Source organism: Chenopodium album, chromosome 6 (assembly GCF_948465745.1).
Source record: "Chenopodium album chromosome 6, dcCheAlbu1.1, whole genome shotgun sequence".
NCBI lineage: Eukaryota > Viridiplantae > Streptophyta > Magnoliopsida > Caryophyllales > Amaranthaceae > Chenopodium > Chenopodium album.
In genome coordinates, this window is record NC_137839.1 from 3,818,150 (window position 1) to 3,843,931 (window position 25,782).

Below are 25,782 nucleotides of genomic sequence, written 5' to 3' on the forward strand. Positions count from 1 at the left end.
TATATATATATATATATATATATATATATATATATATATATAGGGAATGTAAGAATAATACAGTGGGGTTAGTGTCTTTTTATTATTAGAAATAAATGTAAAAAGACGTTAGTGATGTGGGTCATTGCATGAGCCGAGAGTCTTTGTCATGTGGTTATCGCACAAAGATCCTTCTCCTCCACTCACTTCTATCTAATGCTACATCACTTACTAGGCCCTCTCTCTTCATGTCCTTTTTAATTTGTTCCAGCTAAATCATCTCTGGTCTTGACTAAGCTTAGAGCATTACCAACAATGAGCAAAAAAATGCTCATGGGCAAAACTTTGGGTGAAATTAAAACAAAAATGACTTACATCAATGAGCAAAAGTAAAAATGCTCATGAGCAAAATGAAAATTGCTCATAGGATGAGCATTTTTAAGATGAATAGTAACCATGTGGGGTCCACAATGCAAGTAAAAAAAGAATAAAAAATAATATAGTAAAGAGAAACATAAGAAGGTATTAGTAAAAGTAAGAGAGAAGGTGTAGTAGAGAGAATGGGGAAGAAATTTTTTTTTGATCATTGGTTGGATAAAAATATGATCACAAAAATGCTCATAGGTTGGAAGAGAGAGAAAGTGGGTAGAGAGAGAATGAGGAAACCAATTTTTGCTCATTGTTGGGAATGCTCTTAGGTTTCCATTACCCCAACCTCCCACCTTCCTTACTGGTGCTTTTTCCATTAATGTCTCTCAAACCATTAGTAACCAATTCTTCTTTAGTTCTTTATCTAATCCTCAATACCAATCTGCTACTCTAACTTTCCTCTGAATATTTATATTTTTAATTCTATCCCTCAGTGTGTTGCGACTCATCCATCTTAACATACTATCTTTACTACTGAAATTAAAGCTTCATTTTGACCAAGCAAGACTAAAAAAACTGATTTACTAATTGAGTTAACTATATATATGCTTAGGGAGTATGTGTTAAGATTTGAATTTTAGATACAAGATGTTTTTCTTGGCAAAATTCAAAGTTGGGATTGTTCTTTGGGGTTGGGGACTTGGGGTAGCATACACCCTGTTCTTCAACGTAAATCCACATCTGCTTGTAGTTTCATTGTCTGCCATTATTCTGATTCCCTTGCAAGACGTTGTTTTTCTATAGATTGTACTTTAAAATTTTCAGTCTTAGTTCTTGTTGTATCAATTCTCTACGAGGACTAGTTGCTGTTATTCTGTACTTTATTCTTTGTTGTTGCGCTTTCTCTCTCTCTCTCTCTCTCTCTCTCTCTATATATATATATATATATATATATTTCAAGCATTAGTGTTTGATGGATTGCTCTTGCTCTTGCTCTGAAGAACTCGTAGGATTGCTTGAAATATTCTGCCATACTTCTCTCTTTTAGGGAAGTTATTTTTTTATTGCATTCCTTATAAATGTTGTCATAACTCATTACTCTTGTGTTTTGCACATTTAGATCAGACAGAATTATTATTCAGTAATTGAATGATGAACTACTCTCTAAATTTGCTTCCTCTCTCCTTGCAGATAAAACCTGTGGAAGTTCGGCAAGCTGCTGGGCTACTTCTGAAGAATAATCTTAGAACTGTTTTTAATACTATGGCCCCAGCTAATCAGCAATATATTAAATCGCAGCTGTTGCCTTGTCTAGGATCACCTGATAGGCACATTCGCACAACTGCTGGGACCATAATTAGTGTTATTGTGCAGCTGGTGGGTGTTATTGGCTGGCCTGAGCTGTTGCAGGCTCTCTTAACTTCTTTAGGAAGTGCTGATCCCAATCAAGTTGAAGGAGCTATGGATGCTCTATCAAAGGTACGGCTATGCTTTGGTTGATATAAAACAGTAAATCTATTAATTTAATACTTGTGACAAGTAAGTAATAGCTCTTTTGATACACAAGCTTCATTCACAACCATAGTACCATATTGAGATAATCTTGTATGATAATCTGTTTATAATTGTTTAGAACCTCTTGTTTCTTCAATTGAATTTGTATTGAAAGCTATATGACTCATAAAAAAAGACTAATAATGTTGAAGCTAATTTGAGTTTTAATGCCATACTGCTTCTAATGATGTAGCTCTTGTTAGAATCCATTTCTTAGGCTCTTTGGCCATTACCTTCATCTCTATGAAAGGTGCATTTGAGCCATAAGGTTGGACTTTCATGGACCATTAGCCATATATTTCTTCGTAATCGTCTCTGTGTTTCTAAAATACTTGAAGTTGATTGCTGTATTTGCATTAGTGTTTCATTAAACATTACTGATCGTCTGATCCTGTATTTGATGTAATTTTCTCTTGTCACACATCATGGACATGGAGGGGATGGGTAACTAGGAAGATAGCTATGATATGAAGTCATTTTCTTTCTAATTTAAAAGACATCCAACTAGTCAACTAATTATAACTCAATATTGAATACTTTAATTTTTTTTTTTTACTTGTTGCACTTTAATGCCTTAAGTTATAATTTACAACTACTACTCTCATATCACTAGAAATATATCCGACATGAAGTAAGGATGTGATTTAATAGGTTTGTGAAGATGTACCTCAAGTGCTTGATGCAGATGTTCCAGGGATGACTGAACGCCCAATCAACATCTTCCTTCCAAAATTGTTTGAGGTACCTCTTTGCTTGCTTTATTGCCTTTTCAACTCCTATATCAGGTTAGAATTTTTGCAAATTGTTGGGGCTGTTGAACATGTGTATCGGCCTCTCTTACTTTCCTTTTGTTTGTCTGTCCTGTGGAACAGTTTTTTGGATCACCACATGCCTTACTAAGGAAGCTTGCATTGAATTCAGTCAATCAATACATTATGTTAATGCCATCTGTAAGTCTGTTGACAATTTCACTCTGTAGAATGTTGATGAATTGGTTTTCAATGTAGCCTTATGTATGTGATTTTGGTTTCAGTATCTATATACGTCAATGGACCAATACCTCCATGGCTTGTTTCTTCTTGCTAATGATCCTGCTCCGGAGGTGCGAAAACTGGTAAGTCTTTTTTGTCGTCGTTTGATTAGTCTCCGCGGACACAAATTTAATTGTATTATTATGAGCCATTATTTTGATAAAGTTTTGAAACCATATAAGCCGGACCCATATTATCCTCTTTTAGCATAGCTTATCAAAAGTTGTCTTTTGAAATATATCACTTGCTCGTTGATGTGCGAAATCATCAATAACCCCATTGATTCAATAGCGGTAACCTTGCTTATCAGCGTCCTTATATCTGCTTGGCAGTATACCTGTAAATGCATGGTCAATAATTCTATTTTTGTATGGTCACTTAACCATACATAAATAGCAACCATATTTAAATTCGTCGCACCATCAATTAATGGTGTGGAATCACATATAAGAATTTGTTTGAGCATATTGTATACAAATTAGTAATATTTTTAGCTTTTACATTACCAGGGGACGAATGATTCTACTAAATTTATTACATTTTATACATGTCATCCTTATGTGGTGCTCCCTACAATCTAGAAACGTTTCTCTTTTATGTCGATAGTTAGATATGTGTATTTTTTCTTCACCCCATTTTAATATGAATACTTTTTGATAATATACTTCAGAGGAATTGGGTATTGGAAGGTTGGTCTTGTTTTTGCTCTCTTGAAGGTATTCATTTACTCCATTAGTAATGAATATATAATGAGGAACTAAACTTGCTGGAAGAGAAATAAGTATCAAAAACAATTCTGAATACCTAACTATATTGGAATAAGACAATAAGTCTGAAGTTCTGAACTGTTCTGATTACAACAAAATAGCTCAGATATGGGGGTTTATGGCTTCGCATCAAATGGGAGAACTGTGAAATTTGGAGTGTATGTTTGTCAGAATCGGATGTTTGATGGAATAGCCTTTTTAATGTGAAAGTTGTAATTGTCAACTACTCAACTGGTTAGTGTTGTCCAAGAATACTGAATTTAGCAGGCAAGCTACATAATACTTTTAATTTACTGAGAATTGCCAATTATGTAATCAGATCCGGTTGATATTTTTCCTTTCTATATGTTTTCTACCTTATATTATGTGTACTTTTGGCTGATAGTTCCACTTTATGTATTATTTTGAAATTTCATCGTATCGACCATATTATGTGACATATGATAAGGTTCATGGATCTTGTGCCTGTTCTAAAAAATTTTGATGCTTTCACATTGAGCAGGTCTGTTCAGCTTTTGTTCAGCTAGTTGAAGTTAAGCCCTCATTTCTTGAGGTCAGCATCTCACTTCCTATGACTGACTTTATTTCTTGCTTAAAAAGTTTTATTCTCCAATTTTGTTTTCTATGGGCTTTGGATGAGGGAAAGTAGTCACAATAATCTTTGCAAAATTGCAGCCCCATTTGAGGAATGTCATAGAATATATGCTGCAAGTCAACAAGGATGGTGATGATGAAGTTGCGCTTGAAGCTTGTGAATTTTGGTAAGTATGTCCATAGCTAATTAAACCAGATCTGTAGTAGTATTTTTTTGTTGAAGTAATTATTTTTAATTGATGGATGCGATGAGTCTTTTAGTAAGGTCAACTGAAATAATAGAATTCTAGTCACGCTTTGTATCATCAAGGAGCATCCGTGGAAGGCTATTGTAGAGTAGCGCTATAGAAACACAAGGCATATTATCAATTTTTTTTCCCCATTTTCTCCCAATATGTAGCCTTGTTTTGCATTTTCGTTCTTGCTCCCTCATATTTTGAATAGGTCCACAAATTTTGATGAGGATGAAGGTGAACAAGCCCACTGTATCTGAAAAGAAAAAAAATAAAACAATGTAAAGGTATGAAGGCTTTAGCCACCCAATTGCAAGAGATGAGTCCTGCTTCACAATCCTGAAGCCTAGCAGGTTCTGCAGATCAGTTTGAATGTTGCCAAATAACCAGTGCACAGAACAGAAGGACCTAAACCTTTATTGGGACCTTGGTGTTTTGAGTGTAAGAAGCTGTTATAGGTTTTAGGGTTTAACAGCCATTAAGATATCTATGAAATAGTGGTGAAAGAGGAGTGAAGTTGTGCGGATGTGATAAAATCTGCTGGAGGGATTAGATTATAAGCTGAATCTTACACTTCCAAATGAGATACTAATACAGCTAAGGCATGTAACCACCCCCCCCCCCCCCCTCTCCTCCTCCTTCAATCCCCCTTCCCTGTCTCTAATCCACCCAAGTGAACAAGATTTTCCATCTTGATTTTAACTTTATTATGCTACACGATCTGAAACACTTAAATTAGAGTGTCCAAAAGTATGATTACCTCATAGGCTGATTGCCATGAGAAGCGTTGGTTGAAATCAGATTTGGCATTTGAATGGTTTAACCCTAAATACACCATTTGAACATGAAATTCGGTCAATCAATATGTGACATTTTATTTCCATCATACTTTTGGAAGGTTGGGAGACCAGATGGCGTCGCAGCAGATTATCATTTATGGCTTTGAGCTTTGGACCCTCTTCTCTGCTGATGATGTTTGTGCAATGAACTGATGTAAGGAGAGGGCCGTTTTAGGCATTATCTTTATAAGTTAGGTATGGGTAGCTTGGAAAAGTTAGGGAGTTAATAAATAGAGAAGGTTAGGGCGGGACAAAGGCATTCTGAATACAATTGAGTGACTGTGATAGTTTGGTTTACACCTCATGAATTCTTTTACTTATCCTGTATTTTTGCTATTTTTCCATAGTATATAGTATGCATTTACAACTTATGTGCATTCATTACATAAGGATTATCATTGATGGGTTGCAGGTCTGCGTATTGTGATGCTCAATTGCCACCTGAGAACTTGAAGGAGTTCTTACCACGTCTTATTCCTGTAAGACTTGGCTTTTTTTTTTTTTGGGAGTACTTTGCCTGCTGATATGCAAAAACAGTTGCACTTCTAACTCATAAATTCTCTGTATTTTTTGTCTTTTCCTGTTTATTGTTCATTTAGTCAAAGGTAAAAAAGATAGTCATTTGAAATCCTAATAGATGCGTTTCAATGTAAATTATCATACTATCATATTTTTATAATATGTAATTAGAGATATTAATTGCCAAAGATTTACACCAGAGGGTTGAAAAGGCAAACATTAAGAATGACATTATAGAGGGAGTGTACACTCACATAACTATAAGGTTGCACCAGAAGTTCATAACGGAACCCTACCCTTTTGTTGATTCACTTTTTGAGCTGCCTTCTCATTTGACCCTAAAAAACTTTTTTCTTCTCATTAGACCCTTAAATTATGTATGTGAATATGCAAATAGTTAAGGTTCTTGTACTGAAAGTATATAATCTTCCTTCAAGCTTGCTTTGTTTAAAACATGCATTTTCATTTATAAAAATTGCAGCTAATAATTTTGAACATGTGAAAAAGGATTTATTTATACTCAACAGTTTCACAGCTTGGCATTTCAAGCGACTTTGCAAGGGATTTTCCCTCTTCCCTATGTGTGGACACACACATGTACACATGTGTGGACGTGTGTTGTTGCTTAAATTTTGGACTTTCAGATGGGACTTTAGTCTTTTAAAATTCTCATCTCTTGTAAAATTGGCTCTATTCTGGTTGTCTTTAGTCCTCTTCATATATCCTAGTTAGTCTTTTGTTTGATGAAGGGTGACAATTATTTTTTATTGACTGTACATTGTGGTAGGTTTTGTTGTCAAATATGGTGTATGCTGATGATGACGAAACAATAGCTGAAGCAGAGGTAAGGCTGTTGTGCTGTCGTTAAAATTGGTGTTTGAAAATTGAAATCTTTAGTGTATGATTTGTATAACATGTTTTCAAAACATGTGGTTGCAGGAGGATGAGTCTGTACCTGATCGTGATCAGGTACTTATGTTCTGTAGCTACCTTTTTCTTTTTCTTTTCTTTTCTTTTCTTTTTTTTTTTTTAATTTTTAATTTTTAATTTATTTTTATTTAAATGCTTAGAATAATGTTAAAACATGGTGTCACAGGATTTGAAGCCCCGGTTTCATTCATCACGTCTACATGGATCAGAGGAGGTTGAGGAAGATGTATGCTTTTGGATCCTGTTACAGTTGTTTTATAAAAACCATGCATGTCTTTTTGTTATGATTGCTTGGAAGTTTAATTTCATGTTGCTAGAGGTGGCATACTAGCATGTTTTTTCATTTGTTAATCTCTTCTTAGCCTTCTTTTATAAAACCTTCTCAAATTTTATTTTTATATCCTCTGTTTGGGCTTTTACGTTACACTGCCCTCGTTTTTTGCTCACTATGTTTTCTCTCCTTTTTCGACTACTTTCATTTTCTCACTTTTCTTTCCTTCTTCCATTTTTTGTGGATGATTCTTAACGACAATTATTGTTAGCTGACCCCAGATTATTTTGGTACTAAGACTTTGTTGTTGTTATTGTTGTCCTAGAGGTAGCACATTGCTTAAGTTATTTTTCATCCTTTGTTGTTGCACAGGATGATGTTGTTAATGTGTGGAATCTACGAAAATGTAGTGCAGCTGCTCTGGATATTCTTTCTAATGTGTTTGGGGACGATATTCTTCCTACACTTATGCCTTTAATTCAGGTAATTAATTCTTGTGATGAAACAGAGTATTAGAACACCCCCGGTAGCTTTGGATTTTGTGAGAGGGATCTGTAAGATAGTAGCTAGGGTAGTAAATGATTTAATTTTGATTGGAATCTATGAAAATTACGATGTTTAGAAGTTCTTTTATGTAAATGCTTATTATTTATGCCTTATGGTATTCATTTTTGCTCTGTTGTGAATTTATGAATTTTTGCACAATGTTCTGAGTCCAAAGTTTCACATATAAATTTAGGACAAAAGCCAAAAGGAGTTACAACTTGAGGGTAATTGGAATCGCTCTTTATTTAATTATCCATAAGTCAGTGAAGCACCGATTTCTCATTTAGATTCATGCTGTACCAGTTCATATTAGAAATCCATTATCTGCCCGGGTCTTTAGGCCACAAATGTCCTTTGTAGTTTTATAACTGATTTACAGGAGTCTCATTGCTCTGTATGGATTCTGAGAAATCTCCGCAGTTGGATGTATTTGCCGCCCATGTCTCTGTTTAACGGCTCATGACCAAATGGATACTTATGTGCCTTGGCTTTTATGCCATTAGTTATCTTTGTATTTTTTGTCAGGATTCTGAGAGATCTCAGCAGTTGACAATGGATACTTCATATTGTGTCAGTTCTTTCATTGGAATGTTTGTTGTTGAGGTTTTTGGGGTAGTTGGGGCTGCTCTAAATAATTTGGAGGTTTTAATTTGGCCCAGCCAGGATGAGGAGAGCAAAGTATTTGAAATGTGATGTTTGCTGTTATTTGTTTTTTTTTTTTTTTTTTGTTCTCCTAGGCCCCTTCCTGATGGATGCTTTTGAAACACAGTGGTATCTTTGGATTAGCAGTCACTGATTTCATGATTACTTTTGATTTGATTTCTAGTAGGACTGTACTGGTTTAACTTATAAGTTTGCACTTAAAATGTGTGACCTTTGATGATTATGTATTGGTTTGCATTTTATTTTCAATTTATCTAGGGCAAATAGAACATCCCCCACCCCCCCCCCCCCCCCCACCAAAAAAAAAAAAAAAAAAAAAAAAATCACTTAATTTTGTTAGTATATTCAGCACTTTTCTTCAAACATTTATGCTTTTATCTCAAAAGTAATTGTTGGTTTGCATAACGTTAATTGTGTAATACTTGCATTTTCTGTAGGCTAATTTATCAGCTAGTGATGATGAGTCCTGGAAACAGAGGGAAGCTGCTGTTTTAGCCATTGGTGCTGTTGGTGAGGGCTGTATTAATGGTTTGTACCCTCATCTCTCAGAGGTAATGCCCTTTTCTGATCATGTATTGTGATTTATGCATGTAGGTTGTGGTTACTCTTGTGCAATTTGACCTGTTCATACTTTTAAATTTTCATCGCGTTATGTTTGCATTTATGTGGTAATTTAGTAATGTATTTGACTATGTGGCCTCTCTGCATAATCCACATCTTTATGAATGATGCAGCCCTTTTGGTTGGGCTAGCTGCTGTTTGAAAGCATCCCTGAAACCAGCAGGAGGGAGAAGGGAAAAGTTAGTGAAGGCAAGCCTGTTGCTTACAGGGCTAGTATAAATTCAGCACATTCTGGACATGCTCACTTTGTTGTTTGGAGGTGTTAAGGGGATGGATTGTTAAAATTGTCACTGTATGCCTGTGTGGCAAACTGACTATCTGAGTATCTGGCAGGTGACTGTTATATGTTAATTTCAAAACCCTTTATCATCACGGGCTTACCGCTGAAGACCAAAGCCTACAATCGTGGAAAAATTAGGTGTTTACTGGGTAGAGCGCAGAGCTGGTATTAACCAAAGCAAAATTACCGAGAGAATTGAACTTGACGTTAAAATTTTAACCCGAATCTGATCCTTATGGCTTATTTAATATTTATTCAATTCCTTATTACACCGTTTTTTGTAAGATCTTATGAGCAACCCAAACTTTGACATGAAACCATAAACGAGGCAAATCAGGTTGATCAGTCTGATTGGCAAAATTTTGTCAATCAGTCGTCCTTGTGGGCCCAGGTTGTACCTGATATTGTTTTTTTATTCAATTGCCATACTCTTGCTAACTGACGGATATTATTGCCGTTAATGTGGGCCAACCGAAGTCGCAATACACGGCGTTACAAACAATGCAAACGGCAACTTTTAGCTTTTAATTCCAAATACGCGTTTCTTTGCTTTCCTCCATTGTCATCCCCTTTGTAAGAGGATTTCACTTCAAATCTGATTAAAAGCTTAGCCGATCAGATCTTAATTCACTCCAAATACGCGTTTCTTTGCTTTCCTCCATTGTCATCCCCAATTGTTCACCACAACATTGCAATGCAGATGTAGAGTTGTACTTACAGTGATTCCACCTGGGTAGCATATTCTTCACTCGATATTGAAGTGTTGAGATCCCCACTAGCAATTTGAATGCGAAATTCAATTTACTTCCTCTTCAGAAGAACCGAAATGAAATTACTTCCTTCAGAAGAACCCATTTCGATTTTTAGTTTTGATATCATTGGAGAAGATGAAGATAGGTCATGATGCAATTGGGGCAATTTGAGATTTGGGAAAGTGAAACACATTAACAGTCGCACTTTCCGTTATGTGTTTGAAACAGTCAACCGTTAGTCAGCAATTGAGGTTACCGTTTTTACAAAAATTTACCTTCCACGTAAATTTACACATATACCCCAACCCATGTGTAGTATTTACTGAAATTGACAGCTGATGTGCAAAACAAGACAATCAGGCTGATTGTCTTGTATTTCCTCAACCATAAACAGCTCGGTCCATTTATCTGGATTCTGACCCCTCGTAAGATGACTTAGCTTTTTGGCTACATTCGTGTGCTACCTAAAATGCTCTGGACGGGGTTTTTAATGTTTTTTCATTTCATTCTTTCCATGGTGATGCACATCAGAGGGTAAATAATTCATTTCTGCATAGTCCATTCATATCGAATCATAGTCCTTTGTTAGAACCTTCATTCCCTAGAATATGTTTGTGTGATAAATATGTTGGTCTCTTTTCATTTTGCTGGAAGTGTCTGGCTGACTAAGATCTTTTAATGGCGTTTCCTTCTTTATAAAGCCATTTTCAGTGGGCCCTGGTTTCAAATACTTCCCTGCTTGAATGATTTAAAAATCCCAAATCAATGAAATCTTTTGTTTTAACTGCTGAGTTGGATGAAGTTAGCTCTTATCATAGCTTGCAATCTAAAGTTGATGTAAAGAACAATTGCTTGTTAATCTCGCCATTTCTTAATTTACAGTACTTCTGGTTGCATGTAGTTTTAGGTGAATAGGCTGGTAATACATGATATATCATTCTGCAACTTGGGTTAATGAGGGCTTTGAAATTAGTCCAAGTGGGGTTAGTGGGAGAGAAACAATAAGATAGTAGTGGTCTCATGGTAAATCAGGAAGTGTTGCAAACTTGCAATCATTCAGAATTGGCCAAATAAAGGTTGGTGTTGCAATTATTTTGGAATGGGGAGCTGGAAGCCTGGAAGTTTATAGTTTTTGCACTATGGCCTCCTATTATAATTCCAAATGTAAAATGGGTAGTGGAGTCTTGGCAACACTTAGTCAGTATGCAATGAATTCCTAGTATTTATTGATGGTAAATTTTAATGTCTGAAATGAAAACAAGTACTCCCTCCGTCCCATAATATTATTCCTGTTTTCCTATTTTTGGAGATTCAAAATGTTGTTCCTGTTTCTTTTTTGGATAGTATGTAAAGACCATTATACCCTCACTTTTTTTAACTTTATTCAATGTACTTCCTAATTTATCCATGAATTTTGCACATGCCTTGTCCTTTTTTCCACTTTCTCCTTTAACTTTTGTCTATGATTGTACTTTTTACTTTTATTAATGTACTTCATCTGCTTTTTCCTCCTATTTATTAAATACCATGAAAAAACACAAACAAAAACTATATAATGGGACGGAGGGAGTACTAATTTAAATTGCACACCCGTCTTTTATAAATTCGTGTTGACATTGCAACAAGTCTGTAACTATGCAGGAAGATCTAGGTCAACGTCTTTTAATATTTATGCTGTGTATTTATTGTGGCAGATTGGCTTGAAAGTATCCTTCCTTGCATTGTACTTCCACTTGCCAAATAATCTGTTGTGAATCTTGGGTTGCTCTTGTCACTCTTAGGTTTTTTTGTGTTTATGGGTGTGGGGTTGGTGTAGTAGTCTGATGCTGATGTGTGGTGTAGATAGGTAGATAAGAGTGCTGGAGTTGTCAGTAATCAAGCACATATTTTTTGGGTTATCATATTTTCAGTTTCCTATCACTTCCTGAATGTAAGAGGGGGTAGCAAAGTAAAGTGATTTGTTCTTTAATGGATTTATTATATTTTTTGGAAAATTCAACAAGTGATGAAATGATTGAAAGATGTTCTGGTGTTGCTATGAAGTGGTTGAATTTGCTGTTGTGTTCTTGCATAGAACTGGACTTCATCATGGCTTGTTTAAATACTCCTATCTTTTACGTAGTATTATTTTAGCTGTTCTCAATTTTCTATCTTTTCAACCTAACATGCAGGATACCTTTTTAACTCTATTACATAACAGTCTATATATTCCCCCTCGTTAATTTAAGTTACCGTGAGCTTTTTTATTTGCAGATTGTCGGCTTTCTTATTCCTCTCTTGGATGATAAATTTCCTCTTATACGGAGCATTTCATGTTGGACGCTTTCTCGTTTCAGCAAATTTGTTGTTCAGGTATAGTGTCTCTGAGTAATGAAATATTTGATTGAGCGAAGCTGTTTGGTACTTTGTATTATTCACTAGGCAATATGACGTGTTGGCATTTTCTAAATTAATTTTTTTAAAATGGAATTTTTTGATCCACATAATTGAAGTGAATGTTGCACTGGGTTTTTTTTTTTAATATTTAGTGAATGGTGTCCTTTCATAGGGAAGATGCTGAAGACAGGTTTTATCTAGATGCAATATGAAGCTTGGTAGAGTGATCTGTGTAATTTGCTTAATCCTTGGTAGCTTGATTAACGATTGGCTGTGCGCTGTGGAACCATGCCTTGCACACTGTGTTCCTTGTTTGTTGAAACTCTTTGTAGAATATAGACTTTAGTATAGGTCTTTTCTTGTTAGTTTAATTGCGTAAAGTGCATCTAGAACTTAGAAGTACTGGTGAGTGGGGGTGTGTCATAGACTCTTAGCATGGATGCTTGGTTTTTCTGTTTAAGTTATGTAGTTTATTTAATTTTCAATTGATTGGTGGAGTTTATTTTTATAAATAACTATTGGAGAATGATTCATCCTGATTATTGTGACGGTAGCCAGGTACTGGATGTAGTCTGTTTATCTCCAACCAACATATTAAGAACCCCCCCCCCCTCCCCCTTCTCTCTCTCTCTCTCTTAAAGACCAGTAGGAAAGTTTTTCTGTATCAAAGGATGGCAACCATTATTTTTATTGACAATATTGTTAATTTACCACGTCATTGAGTTGCATTGACTTTTATTCTTTCATGTCTTAAGAAGTTGACTTGATATGTTATTTGGGTTTTGCATTCTGAGTGCATTTTTGTATAATTGCAGGGCCTTGGTGATCAAAACGGCAATGAACAATTCGAGAAGGTGTTAATGGGTCTTCTGCGAAGAATATTGGACACAAACAAGCGTGTTCAGGAAGCTGCTTGTTCAGCTTTTGCAACACTTGAAGAGGTTCTTGCTGTAACTTTCATGCCCTTTTCACAGAGTTTCGGTGTTTCCTTACATCTTATTGGTGCTTTATTTTATAGGAAGCTGCTGAAGAACTGGCACCACGCTTAGAAATTATTTTGCAGCACTTGATGTGCGCGTTTGGCAAATATCAGGTTCTTTATTTTGTCGTCTGAGTATCCTTTTTCTTTTTGCTACATATGATCCTCTCATTGAAACTCTTTTTAACTGTTGTTGTATCTGCTGCTTTTGCACTTACTGTAGAAGAAAAATTTGAGGATCGTTTATGATGCTATTGGAACTTTAGCTGATGCTGTCGGAGGGGAGCTAAATCAGGTAAGCCCCTCTTATAAAAAACTATTGCTCTATCAACATTTTTATTATGTTCCATCATGTGCTTCACTTCACTGTTATGCTAAATTTAGCTTGTTATTCTGTAATCAACATATGTATTAATGAACATAAATCTTGCTGTATGTAATTGCAGCCTAAGTATCTAGAAATCCTAATGCCTCCGCTGATATCGAAGTGGCAACAACTTTCCAGTTTCGATAGGGATATATTCCCATTGCTTGAGTGCTTTACATCTATAGCACAGGTAATTCCACTATTCTGTTTAGAGCTAGTTACCATCTGTACATAAAATGGGTGTTTGAGGATTGTGTTGAAAGAGCAAACTGATTTCCCAATTCAATGTTCCCTCGGATAGGTGGGGTCTTTCATGAAATTTTCTCTGATTTGTGCACCTAGTGCTGTCTGTATACATTTATTTTGTGTATTACTAACACTTCTCTGTCGAATTGGTTTACAATGTCCAGAGTCAGAAAGTCATGCCTTAATTTTCTTGGAATGTAATGCTAAGAAACATATGGGCTTACTCTTGAGCTGTTTGAAAAAAAATATAAGGATAGTTTTAAAAGTGGGCTACAGAATACGATACATCATTACAGTTTTTTTTTATTTGTTTATAAAATTTTAGACTAGATTGACATTTACAGCATGTTTTTCAGGCATTGGGTCCAGGATTTTCTCAGTTTGCTGAACCTGTATTTCAGAGGTGCATAAACATCATCCAGACGCAACAATTGGCAAAGGTTAGCCATCTTAATTTTGCTATTGTTTCCGATTCATTCCATACTTGTTTGGTTGATAAGACATTATTTCATGCCATATTTCGCGGTAGTATTGCAAAAAATCATTAACATTACATTTAACTTAATCGTCAGCTTGATATCTTCTTAATCAAATGAAGTTATTTGGAAACAATTTTTAAGTTGGTATATTGTGTATATCTATTGCAAACAAACATTTGAATCTGAAACCCAGTTCAAAATGATTAAATACAGATGGGCTCATGGGCTATGATAATTCTTGCCTGAGTTGCGGGGCATGGATTTGCTCTTTAGAAACAGATGGTCATTTCTTATTTTGTAATCGACCATATGTTATCTTGGACCAACATTTCATATCAGTTTTATCTCTTGCTTGTTTCTTGTTAGATGTAATATATGGAAAAGCTTATCTTTAACCAACATTTCATATCAGTTTTATTCCTTGCTTGTTTTTTGTTAGATGTAATATATGGAAAAGCTTTGGCTTGAAAATGTTATGCTAATTATAACTTCATTTTAGGTCAATCCAACTACAACTGGTGTTCAGTATGATAGAGAGTTTGTTGTTTGCTCTCTGGATCTACTCTCTGGACTCGTAGAGGGCCTTGGCAGTGGCATAGAGAGTTTGGTAATATCCTGTCTTTTGCTGTTGTACATTATATACTAGTTCTTACTTGATCTTACCTATGCTCTTTAAGCTGTCCTGTCATCCTTTGCGTCCACCCCTTTCATTAAGACACTCATTCTAAAACAATTACTTTCTTCATTAAAACACTCTTTCTAAAACAATTACTTTGAAGGGAATTCTTCATAAATTATGTAAAAATGAGAATTATTATAAATTATTGAGTCATTTGCAATATTTTTTTTGCGTGCATTTGAGATCCTTATCCAAAGATTGAACCATTCGAATAATCTGTTCTGTCTTCAGTCGATTTTTGCTTTTATCACTAACATGTACTGGAAAAACAATAGGTGTCCCAGAGTAACATGAAAGATCTACTGTTGCAATCTTGTATGGATGACGCTCCTGATGTCCAACAGAGTGCTTTTGCACTCCTTGGTGACCTTGCAAGAGTAAGTTGCTGTTATAAATTATTGTTAATTAGAACAAGGATGACTTTTGGACTCAATCATCCGTGGTGGTTGCTATCTCCTGTGATATATTTCTTCCTCCTTTCAAGTTTTAGATTTTACTTATTTGTTCTTGTTGATAGGTTTGTCCTGTTCATCTCCGCCCTTACTTGCCACGGTTCTTAGAAATCACAGCAAAGCAATTGGTAAGTGGGTTTATATTTCAAATATTTGATTCATGTCCTTACCTGGGAATTACTTATATGGCTTTTTAATCTCAGGATATTTCCAAGATAAAAGATACGATTTCTGTTGCAAATAATGCTTGTTGGGCAATCGGTGAATTAGCAGTGAAGGTATGCTCACTTGTATGCTGCATCTAGAATCTATAGACAAATCTTACTACATAAGATTGATCGTATTCAATGTGAGTGCTCTTTGTGTTTTAATGGGTCTTAGCCGGGACTAAACATGGGCACGGGCCGTGCCCGTGCCGCCGCGGGCCGTGCCTGGCCGTGCCGGGGTGGGGGCCGTGCCGTGCCGGATCCGCGGCGGGCCGTGCCGTGCCGTGCCTGAATTTGGCACACCCCAGCCCACGGCACGGCACGGCCCACGTGCCTTGCGGGCCGTGCCGTGCCGGGCCGCGGGCCAAACCGTGCCAGCTTTTTTTTTTTTTTTTTTTTAATAAATGAAAAAAAAAACGAATTAAACGATATATATTTTTTTTAGTACAACTTAATATATGTGATTAATTTATGTTTATGTTAAATGTTAATGTTAATATATTTTGTTTTCATTTTTTGAACAACTTTATTTTAATTTAGGTTATATAAATTATTTATCTAATTAATAATTATGTTTAAGTTTATTTAAACAAAAAAAAACAATTTTATTAATTTAGCAAAAAACAACAATGCATATAATAAAAAAAAAATACGAGTGCGATAATCCGAAAACACAAAAAATTGAAGAATAACTTATTTTATTATATGACGGTAGCCGGTACCGCGGTACGAATGTACGATAATTCAATAATACAAAATAAGTAATGATAATTAAAAATCGTACAATAGTGTATGAATATTGAATAACTTCATTTATTATACGGAATACGAAGTTCGTTAATACAAAAAGAATACAATAGTGTATAATGTAAATATGTAATCATGTAATTATTATTGGTCGTCTTCGTCTTCGCCTTCGTCTTCGTCTTCGTCTTCTAGAGGTTCAAGTTCATCCGCCAATTGAGTTGATTGAGAAGTATGAGAACTAAAAGAAGTCGACGTTCCTTCATCGTCGTCGTTTTGTGCATAAGTACGATCTTGAGAACGAGTTTCGGCATCCAACCAATCCTTGAAGCAAACACACATTTCAAGTGTTTCGGGTTTTAGTCTTGTTCTTCTATCGTCTAAAACTCGTCCCGACGCACTAAAAGCTCTTTCGGAGGCAACGGAGGAGACTTGGATTGCAAAAATATCACGAGCCATTGCCGACAAAATTGGATGTTTCACGGTTTGTGATTTCCACCAATCGAGGATGTCGAGGCCAAACTTCTCTTCATCGTCCATGCCTTTCATGAAGTCGTAACTTAAGTACATTTGCAACTCCGATACATCGCTTTGTGTTCTCTTACTTGATGATGATTCCGTACCTGAAAACTTGGACATCATGTTAGCAGCTTGTGCAAATAAACTTTTGGCCCGTTTACTTACATTTTTGGATGTTTGAGAAGGGGCAAATCGAGACACGGTTCCATATTTACTTTCATAGGTGGAGTATAAAGAAAAAAAAATCATTTGTCACCTTAGTTTTAAAAGCTTCAACATCATCTTCAAAATTCATGTTACTATAATAAATATCAATTAATAAAAAGGTGCCATCATATTTTTGCCTAGGATCTAAAATAGGATCTAAAATAGAAGCAAAAATATAAATCATAGGAATATCGGTGTAATATTTACGCCATTTTTCCTCCATGGATGGAAGATATCCACGATAAACATGTTGAGATCGGTGTTCCGCAAAAAGTTGTGCAAGTAAACATGCATTACTAAGAAAAGAATGAGAACAAGGATTATATACAGAAGAAAAACAATGTGTCATACCATATAGTAATTGTAAAAACTGCATATATTTTTCACAATTAACCCAATCATCTTCTAGTAAAGCATTTTGTGGAAATTTCATATTATAAAAAAGTGTTAAATGAACCTTGTACTCGATTGCCCGACTCAACATTTCATAGGTGGAGTTCCACCTAGTTGGACAATCCGGTGCTATTTTTATGGTTTTTATCCGTTGTTGCCTGCAAAAACCTTTCCATTCTTGATATCTCATGTTAGAGCTATTAATAGACATAATAGCATTCCTTATTTTGTGATAAAATGGACCAATTGCTTGTGTTCCATCCTTCACACACAAGTTAAGAACATGACAAATGCATCTAACATGAAGTGCATTTCCATCTAATATAACATCGGTCAATTGGTTTTTGACCAAATTCGCACTATATGTCATAGAAGTTGCATTATCGAAAGTCATTGACATGATTTTATCCCTAAGACTATATGCATCAATGGCTTCCATTAAATGATGTGAAATGTTAAGACCGGTATGAGGGTATTCAAGCATTTTGAAATGAATGATGCGTTTTTGTAACATCCACTCATTATCTAACCAATGACAAGTAACACATAAATAGTGGAGTCCGTAACCACCATCCCATGCATCGGCGGTTAAAGAAACTCTACTAGGAAGATTAGCTAATTCATTTACTAATTTCAATTTGTACTCTAGATAACTCTTCATGGCAGCAGATCGAACGGTTTTTCGGGAGATTTTTTTGTGTTTTGGTTGTAGTGCTCGGTTAACATAGTTGTTGAAGGCATCATTTTCGGCGAAAAGAAAAGGTTGTTCCGCATGTACAATCATTCTCCCAAGTTCATTTCTATCTCTCTCGTAATTGTAAATGAAGCCTTGTGGATGGAATTGAGAAATTTTGGGTTGGGTTGGATCACTAGATGGTCCACCACATTTTTTTGTATGTCTATTAAGGTGTCCCGTCCCTCCCTTGGTATCGGCCGAGAAAATTTTACCACAAGTCCGACACTTGGCCTTTTGTCCATTTTTACTTAATTGATAATGTGACCAAACTTCACTCTTTCTTTTGGTTTGAGCAAAATCCTCTTCGGTACACCACTCTAATATGTTAGGATTTTGGGTGTTGGGCATTTGGGTGGATGGTTCACTCGACCCGCAGGCTTGTGTTTGGCTACCTTGGGAAGGAAGAGGAAAAGGAAATTCATGTTGTTGAAATTGGCTTTGTTGAAATTGGGTCCAAGGAGCCATATCATCCATTTGTTCTTGCCCTCCCGTGATTTGGGGATTAAAGAAAGGGGTGGAAGTGTTTGGAAAGGGCATGTTAGGGGAAGGAAAGGGCATGTTAGGGGGGGGCATAGGCATTGAAGTGTTTGGATTTGGTGATTCCCTACGTTTTGACTTGGCTTTTCTAGAGGAGGAGGAAGCGTTCGGGTTTGATGCCATGATTAATTAATAATAATAACAATAAAAGTAACAATAACAATAATAATAATAATACAAATAACAATAACAATAATAATAACAATAAAAGTAACAATAACAACAATAATAATAATAATACAAATAACAATAACAATAACAAAGTAACAATAGCAATAATAATAACAATTCACAACAATAATAATAACAATTCACAAGTCACAACAATAATAATAACAATAACAATAAGAATTAGTAAGTAGTTTTTATATAAATTAAATTTTTAAAAATAATTATAATAATAGTAGATTACTTGGATCAATGAGATCCCAGGTAGGAGAGGTTAGGAGCGACGTTGTCCAGAGCCCAAGTCCCGCCTTAGACAGATTTCAACAATCCAAATAACCCACAATTAAAATAGAAAGTAGTTTTTATATAATTAAGTAGTTCCAACTTCTAATAATAATAATAATAATAATAATAATAATAATAATAATAATAACAAGATTAACAACTAACAATAACAAATTAAAATAAAGTTGAGTTAGATCTTACAATGACGCTTCAATGCTTTCCCAAATTTATAATTTCCCGAACTTATAATTTCCCGAATTTATAATTTCCCGAATTTATAATTTTCCGAATTTATAATTTCCCGAATGTAAATATAACAATTTTTTTTTTTTGGTAGTAGACTAATAAAGGTAATAATAGTAAAAATGTAAAATTTATAAGAGAGTAGGAATTTTTTTTTTTTTCACAAAAGAGAGCAAGATTGTAGATTTGTAGGATTTGTAGGAATTTGAGAATTGAGAATTTGGGAGTAAGAAAATTAGAGAATAAGAGAGAAGAGATAAGTTGATGAATTGTGAAAATTTTGGAGGAAAATATGAGGTATTTATAGGGAATTTGGGTGGGAAAAGGGGTGGAAAACTAGCCGTTTATAGCTGTTGGAAAACGGCCATAAACGGCTAGTTTTCCAACGGTATGGCACGGGCCGTGCCGTGCCGGGCCGTTCCGGGCCGTGCCTTGCGGGCTCGTGCCGTGCCGTGCCGTGCCCGGCCGTGCCACGTGCCGTGCCGCCGGGTCGTGCCAGCGTGCCGGCCCACGTGCCGGCCACCGTGCCGCCCGGCGTGCCACGTGCCGTGCCCGTGCCAAATCCCACAATTTTGTTCACGGCACGGCCCACGGCCCACAGTTGGGCCGCCGTGCCGTGCCGTGCCGGCGACCGTGTCGTGCCGGGCCGTGCCGGAGTCGTGCCGGGCCCGTGCCGCCCGCGTGCCGGCACGGCCCGTGCCCATGTTTAGCCGGGACTAGGTTAGTGTTTTTGATTCATGGGAAGATTAAGTGCTAGTTGGTGTTGTCATAGCTCTTTGCCTTAAGTAAAAATGTTAAGGATTTGGGTTTCTATTTACCACCTTTTTATGGCTGTCTTTATTCTGATGCGATCCCAATTACATTTTGCTTGTCAAGAGGAATGACAAAAGTTTTTAGGTGGGTGTATTTGATTGATTTTAGGCTTGGACATCAAATCTGCTATTATGTTTCTAGGTTAAAGCCGAGGGAGATTTTCTAACAAATTTGAGTTACACTAACTAATTGAAGAGTTGGTGAACCAATATATTCAAGGTAAAAACTACCCGCTACAGAAGAGATTAAAATTTACAAAAAATAAATAAAAAAAAAAAAATAGAGCAAAGCTAAATCTGGTAAATCTGAAGCTTGGACTAGCTTGAATCGCATAAGATTATTCATTTCTCTGTGTTGGACAAATACTTCTACCTTCTAGTAGTTGTCTAATTATGAGGTGGTTTTGAAGTTTTGGTAGTTCTATAATACAACATTACCTAAGGCTAATTACAAAATGTAAACCATCCACTATAGTGCTTTAAATATGTTACTTCTTACTTTCCTTTGGCTTGAATACTTTTTTGGCTTTTGTACTTGCTTCTATACGTGTATTAACATTCTATTGTTTTCAGGCTCAGCAAGATATTAAACCAGTTGTAATGACAGTCATTTCTTCCCTAGTTCCAATACTTCAACATACACAGGTGATCGCCCTTTTTTGATTAATGATGAAGCTCTGTTCTGAATCTTTCATATACATATATACTTCGTATATATTTAACTTTGTGATTTACCATCATCAGGAGCTTAATAAGTCACTTATAGAGAATGCTACCATTACTCTTGGAAGATTTGCCTGGGCCTGTCCCGAGCTTGTATCTCCATATATGGAGCATTTCATGCAACCATGGTGTAATGCTTTGGCCATGTAAGTACCAATGTCAGAATTCAACACTTTGCATAATTAGCTTTTTCACCTGTTTTCTCTGCTTCAGCTAAAATGCAGAAGGAATTATGTCTATCTTAGTGTATTATTATTATTATTATTGATGTTGTTATTATCCCCCCTCCTGGTATACTCCTCTGATTATATATTGATAACTAAAATGATTCTCCTGTCTGCACACAACTTTCATTTACCTTGGATAAACATTTTGATCCCACTAAACCAATATGATTTGGGCTCTCTCTCTCTCGTAATGTGGGTTCCCCATTGACTATTTTCTACCAATGTCTTCTATTCTACTTTTACATTATCTACTAAAAACGCCTATACACCCTTACTATTTACTTAATATGTGTGCTCAAGCCTAACATGATGTTTTTATGTTGATGTTTGGAGGGTTGAAGCTGTATTCTTCTGTTTGATACTCTGTTTGATACTCTTTGGAGCTTTGCCCGTTGACCATTTTCTATCAATGTCTTTTATTCTACTTTTACTTTATCTACCTAAAACGCCTTTACACCCTTACTATTTACAAGCTTGCTCAAGTCTAACATGATGTTTTAATGTTGAAGTTTGGAGTACCGAAGCTGTTTCTTCTTTTCAATATTCTTTGGATCTTTTCTTAGCTTTTGAATTGATATGTAATGCTGTGCGCGCGCGCACACACACACACTACATTTGTACCCAGTTTGGTATTCTGTTAACCAACTGTGCTGTGGCAGGATACGAGATGACATAGAAAAAGAAGACGCTTTTCGAGGTTTATGTGCGATGGTGAGTATATTTTACAATGGCTCTTGAATTCTTTGCTGGCTTAATGTTTTAATCTGCTATCTCATTCCTTTCAGGTCAAGATGAATCCTACTGCAGCATTAAGTTCCCTTCCCTTCTTGGTGAAGGCAATTGCTAGCTGGCATGTAAGGAGTTTTCTTTTTCAAAAGCTGTCACAAGAAGAGTTTGAGGATATTGTTTAAGCTGTTAATGTTGTTGCTTCTTTGACCACAGGAAATTAAAAGCCCAGATCTGCATAATGAAGTATGTCAGGTGTTGCATGGGTATAAACAGGTCTGCATTGACTCAATACCTTAGTCTCTCTTTCGTCATATATCTGTAGAAATATTTATTAATAATTAGTTTTAATTCAGTAATTGCTGTCATTAACTTTTAAAATGACATCGTATAGTTCTTCTTAACAATATTGCCCTATAAGGGTATATTGGGAGGCTTCGGATATGACACGGCGATATGCTATTCTTTATTATATTAATCGAGTATGGTGGCACAACCATCTAAGTGCTCTAGTGTATTAAACCCAGAGTACTGCCAATATGAGCACAATGAGACAAAAAATTTTGTGTTTAGGAATAATTACATGTTTAAGTGTTCCTTTTACATGCATCATGCTTTTGTGTGCATCACACCTGATGCATCATGTGCATGCAGATTCTATTATGCTGTGAGCCTGTGACACTCTTGATCTGACATGGACTAAGACCTTTTATTATTATTATTATTATTATTATTATTATTATTATTATTATTATTATTATTATTATTATTATTATTATTATTATTATTATTATTATTATTATTATTATTATTATTATTATTATTATTATTATTATTATTATTATTATTATTATTATTATTATTATTATTATTATTATTATTATTATTATTATTATTATTATTATTATTATTATTATTATTATTATTATTATTATTATTATTATTATTATTATTATTATTATTATTATTATTATTATTATTATTATTATTATTATTATTATTATTATTATTATTATTATTATTATTATTATTATTATTATTATTATTATTATTATTATTATTATTATTATTATTATTATTATTATTATTATTATTATTATTATTATTATTATTATTATTATTATTATTATTATTATTATTATTATTATTATTATTATTATTATTATTATTATTATTATTATTATTATTATTATTATTATTATTATTATTATTATTATTATTATTATTATTATTATTATTATTATTATTATTATTATTATTATTATTATTATTATTATTATTATTATTATTATTATTATTATTATTATTATTATTATTATTATTATTATTATTATTATTATTATTATTATTATTATTATTATTATTATTATTATTATTATTATTATTATTATTATTATTATTATTATTATTATTATTATTATTATTATTATTATTATTATTATTATTATTATTATTATTATTATTATTATTATTATTATTATTATTATTATTATTATTATTATTATTATTATTATTATTATTATTATTATTATTATTATTATTATTATTATTATTATTATTATTATTATTATTATTATTATTATTATTATTATTATTATTATTATTATTATTATTATTATTATTATTATTATTATTATTATTATTATTATTATTATTATTATTATTATTATTATTATTATTATTATTATTATTATTATTATTATTATTATTATTATTATTATTATTATTATTATTATTATTATTATTATTATTATTATTATTATTATTATTATTATTATTATTATTATTATTATTATTATTATTATTATTTTAAGCGCAGTATGCATCTTCTAAGTCCGAAGTCCAACTGTATTTTGGTTGTGTTATCAATTTTTTTTTTATCGCATGTAGTTTGAGTTTTGCATTATATCTTGTGCGTCTGTGTGGTTGAACCTTTTGATTGCTAGGTTAAGTTTTGTTTCTTGTATTTTAGATGCTTGGAAATGGACAATGGGAGCAATGTATATCATCTTTGGAACCATCTATGACGGATAAGTTGTTGAAGTATCAAATATAATGGGTTTGTTGGTATTGAATGGAGGCCAGCAGACAGAAAAGTGTTTTGTTGGTATCTTGGCAGCATAAGAGTTTGCTATTGCTTTGTACTTGTGAATCTTCTGTCATCTCTCAAGTCTCGTATGGCTTTAGTGTTTGATTCTTTCTGCGTCAAGACTGGTGGTTGCAATTTTAGGCAAAGCAACACATTTTGTGCCCAGGTGCAACTAAGGCATATCTCTGACACTGAGCAAATTATTTAAGCTTTGGCGTGGAGCATACATGTAAACTGGGTATATTAGTTTTGGTTTAGGGTTGGCTTCTCTTTCCTGTATTAGGAAAGAAGGCAATGTATTATGTATTGTGTACATTCTTCACATTTTACGGGTAATTTATTTCCCATTCTTTTGACCATGATGGTTGGAACAAATATTGATTTCCTACAAGTTTTGATGTACCTAGTCTTATAAGTTTTGATGAATGTATTTTTTAAGCATTTATTTCTGTCTTCAGTTTCAGACCATCTTGGGTTTGATGTATTGATCAAAGGACAATGTGTTGCATTCATTTTGATAACGTTGTTCAATAATATACTCGTCGGTTACTTTTATGATTGTATACATGGTTTTGAGATTTTGTTCAAAGCGTAATATGATACATTTTTTTACCATATGGTAAGTTTTTAATTCATTATTGTATTGACTAAGATTGATATCTAGGCAAGTCTAATGACATGGGAGAAACATCTGCGGATTACTGTCAAATTATTTCAATCAATTTGACAAATAATCTGAATCTGAACACCTAATTTACCAACTTTTGATAGCTAACTTTTCACAACTGTTCTTCTAACTCTGCTAACACCTAACAGAGTAACAGCTAGTTACAAAAACACAAACTCAAATACTGTACTAGAATATCCATGAGAATTAATCTTAGTGACTCGAATGAGGAGTGAGGACTAGAGCTGTCAATTCGGGTAAACTGGTCGGGTTTGGGTTGGGTACAAGTGAGTCTGGTCAACTCGGGTCGGGTCAATTTCAGATTAATTCCATAACCTACGCGGGTCGGGTTTGGGTTGGGTTATGCTTGAGTCGGGTCATACTTCTTATCGGGTTTGGGTCGGGTTTAGGTCGGGTTAATAATAGGTTGGGTTACATTCGCGTCGGGTGAACAATAGGTCGGGTTTAATTCGGCTTTTCACGGGTTAAAACGGGTTAGGGTAATTCTCGGGTTCGAGTCAGGTTCGGTTCAAGTCAATAATTTGCGGGTTAGAGTCAGGTCGGGTCATTCTCAGGTTTGAGTCGGGTTCGGTTCAAGTCAATAATTTGCGGATTATAATCAGGTCGGGTCATTTTCAATTCAGGTCATTCTAGGGTTCAAGTCAATAATTTGCGGGTTATAATTAGGTTGGGTCATTTCTAAGTCGGGTCATTCTTGAATTCAAATCGGGTTATGTTTAAGTCAATAATTTGCAGGTTACAATCAGGTCGGGTCATTTCCAAGTCAGGTCATATTCGGGTTCAACTAACTATAAATAGATAATCATCATTTTTATCAAGCTAATTATTTCCTTTGACTATATGGCAATATACTAGGGAACTATAGTCTATAATTTAGGAAGATAATTATCTCCTTTTACCATACAACAAATATATATTATATTTAACTTTTAAATTTGAGGATGATGCTCCTT

The 25,782-nt window shown here is 34.3% G+C and overlaps 1 protein-coding gene across 2 annotated transcripts in view; it reads left to right on the forward strand.

Moving 5' to 3' along the window:
- The window catches only part of LOC145635626 (transportin-1-like), a 28,923-nt gene extending 4,193 nt beyond the window's left edge, over positions 1–24,730 (forward strand). The window contains exons 3-30 of one of the 2 annotated variants that reach the window (XM_081686942.1): positions 1,540–1,827; positions 2,554–2,643; positions 2,775–2,852; positions 2,936–3,016; positions 4,203–4,253; positions 4,376–4,461; positions 5,779–5,845; positions 6,673–6,729; positions 6,825–6,854; positions 6,982–7,041; positions 7,459–7,569; positions 8,733–8,846; positions 12,202–12,300; positions 13,140–13,265; positions 13,343–13,417; positions 13,527–13,598; positions 13,750–13,860; positions 14,273–14,356; positions 14,895–15,002; positions 15,350–15,451; positions 15,592–15,654; positions 15,730–15,804; positions 20,950–21,021; positions 21,121–21,245; positions 21,986–22,037; positions 22,112–22,180; positions 22,269–22,328; positions 24,025–24,730. In XM_081686942.1, the coding sequence (XP_081543068.1) occupies positions 1,540–1,827; positions 2,554–2,643; positions 2,775–2,852; positions 2,936–3,016; positions 4,203–4,253; positions 4,376–4,461; positions 5,779–5,845; positions 6,673–6,729; positions 6,825–6,854; positions 6,982–7,041; positions 7,459–7,569; positions 8,733–8,846; positions 12,202–12,300; positions 13,140–13,265; positions 13,343–13,417; positions 13,527–13,598; positions 13,750–13,860; positions 14,273–14,356; positions 14,895–15,002; positions 15,350–15,451; positions 15,592–15,654; positions 15,730–15,804; positions 20,950–21,021; positions 21,121–21,245; positions 21,986–22,037; positions 22,112–22,180; positions 22,269–22,328; positions 24,025–24,108 (2,490 nt within the window). In that variant the 3' untranslated portion in view covers positions 24,109–24,730. The remainder of the gene's footprint in view (positions 1–1,539; positions 1,828–2,553; positions 2,644–2,774; positions 2,853–2,935; positions 3,017–4,202; positions 4,254–4,375; positions 4,462–5,778; positions 5,846–6,672; positions 6,730–6,824; positions 6,855–6,981; positions 7,042–7,458; positions 7,570–8,732; positions 8,847–12,201; positions 12,301–13,139; positions 13,266–13,342; positions 13,418–13,526; positions 13,599–13,749; positions 13,861–14,272; positions 14,357–14,894; positions 15,003–15,349; positions 15,452–15,591; positions 15,655–15,729; positions 15,805–20,949; positions 21,022–21,120; positions 21,246–21,985; positions 22,038–22,111; positions 22,181–22,268; positions 22,329–24,024) is intronic. The other variant, XM_081686943.1, reaches the window with a different exon arrangement.
- The last annotated feature ends 1,052 nt before the right edge of the window (positions 24,731–25,782 follow it).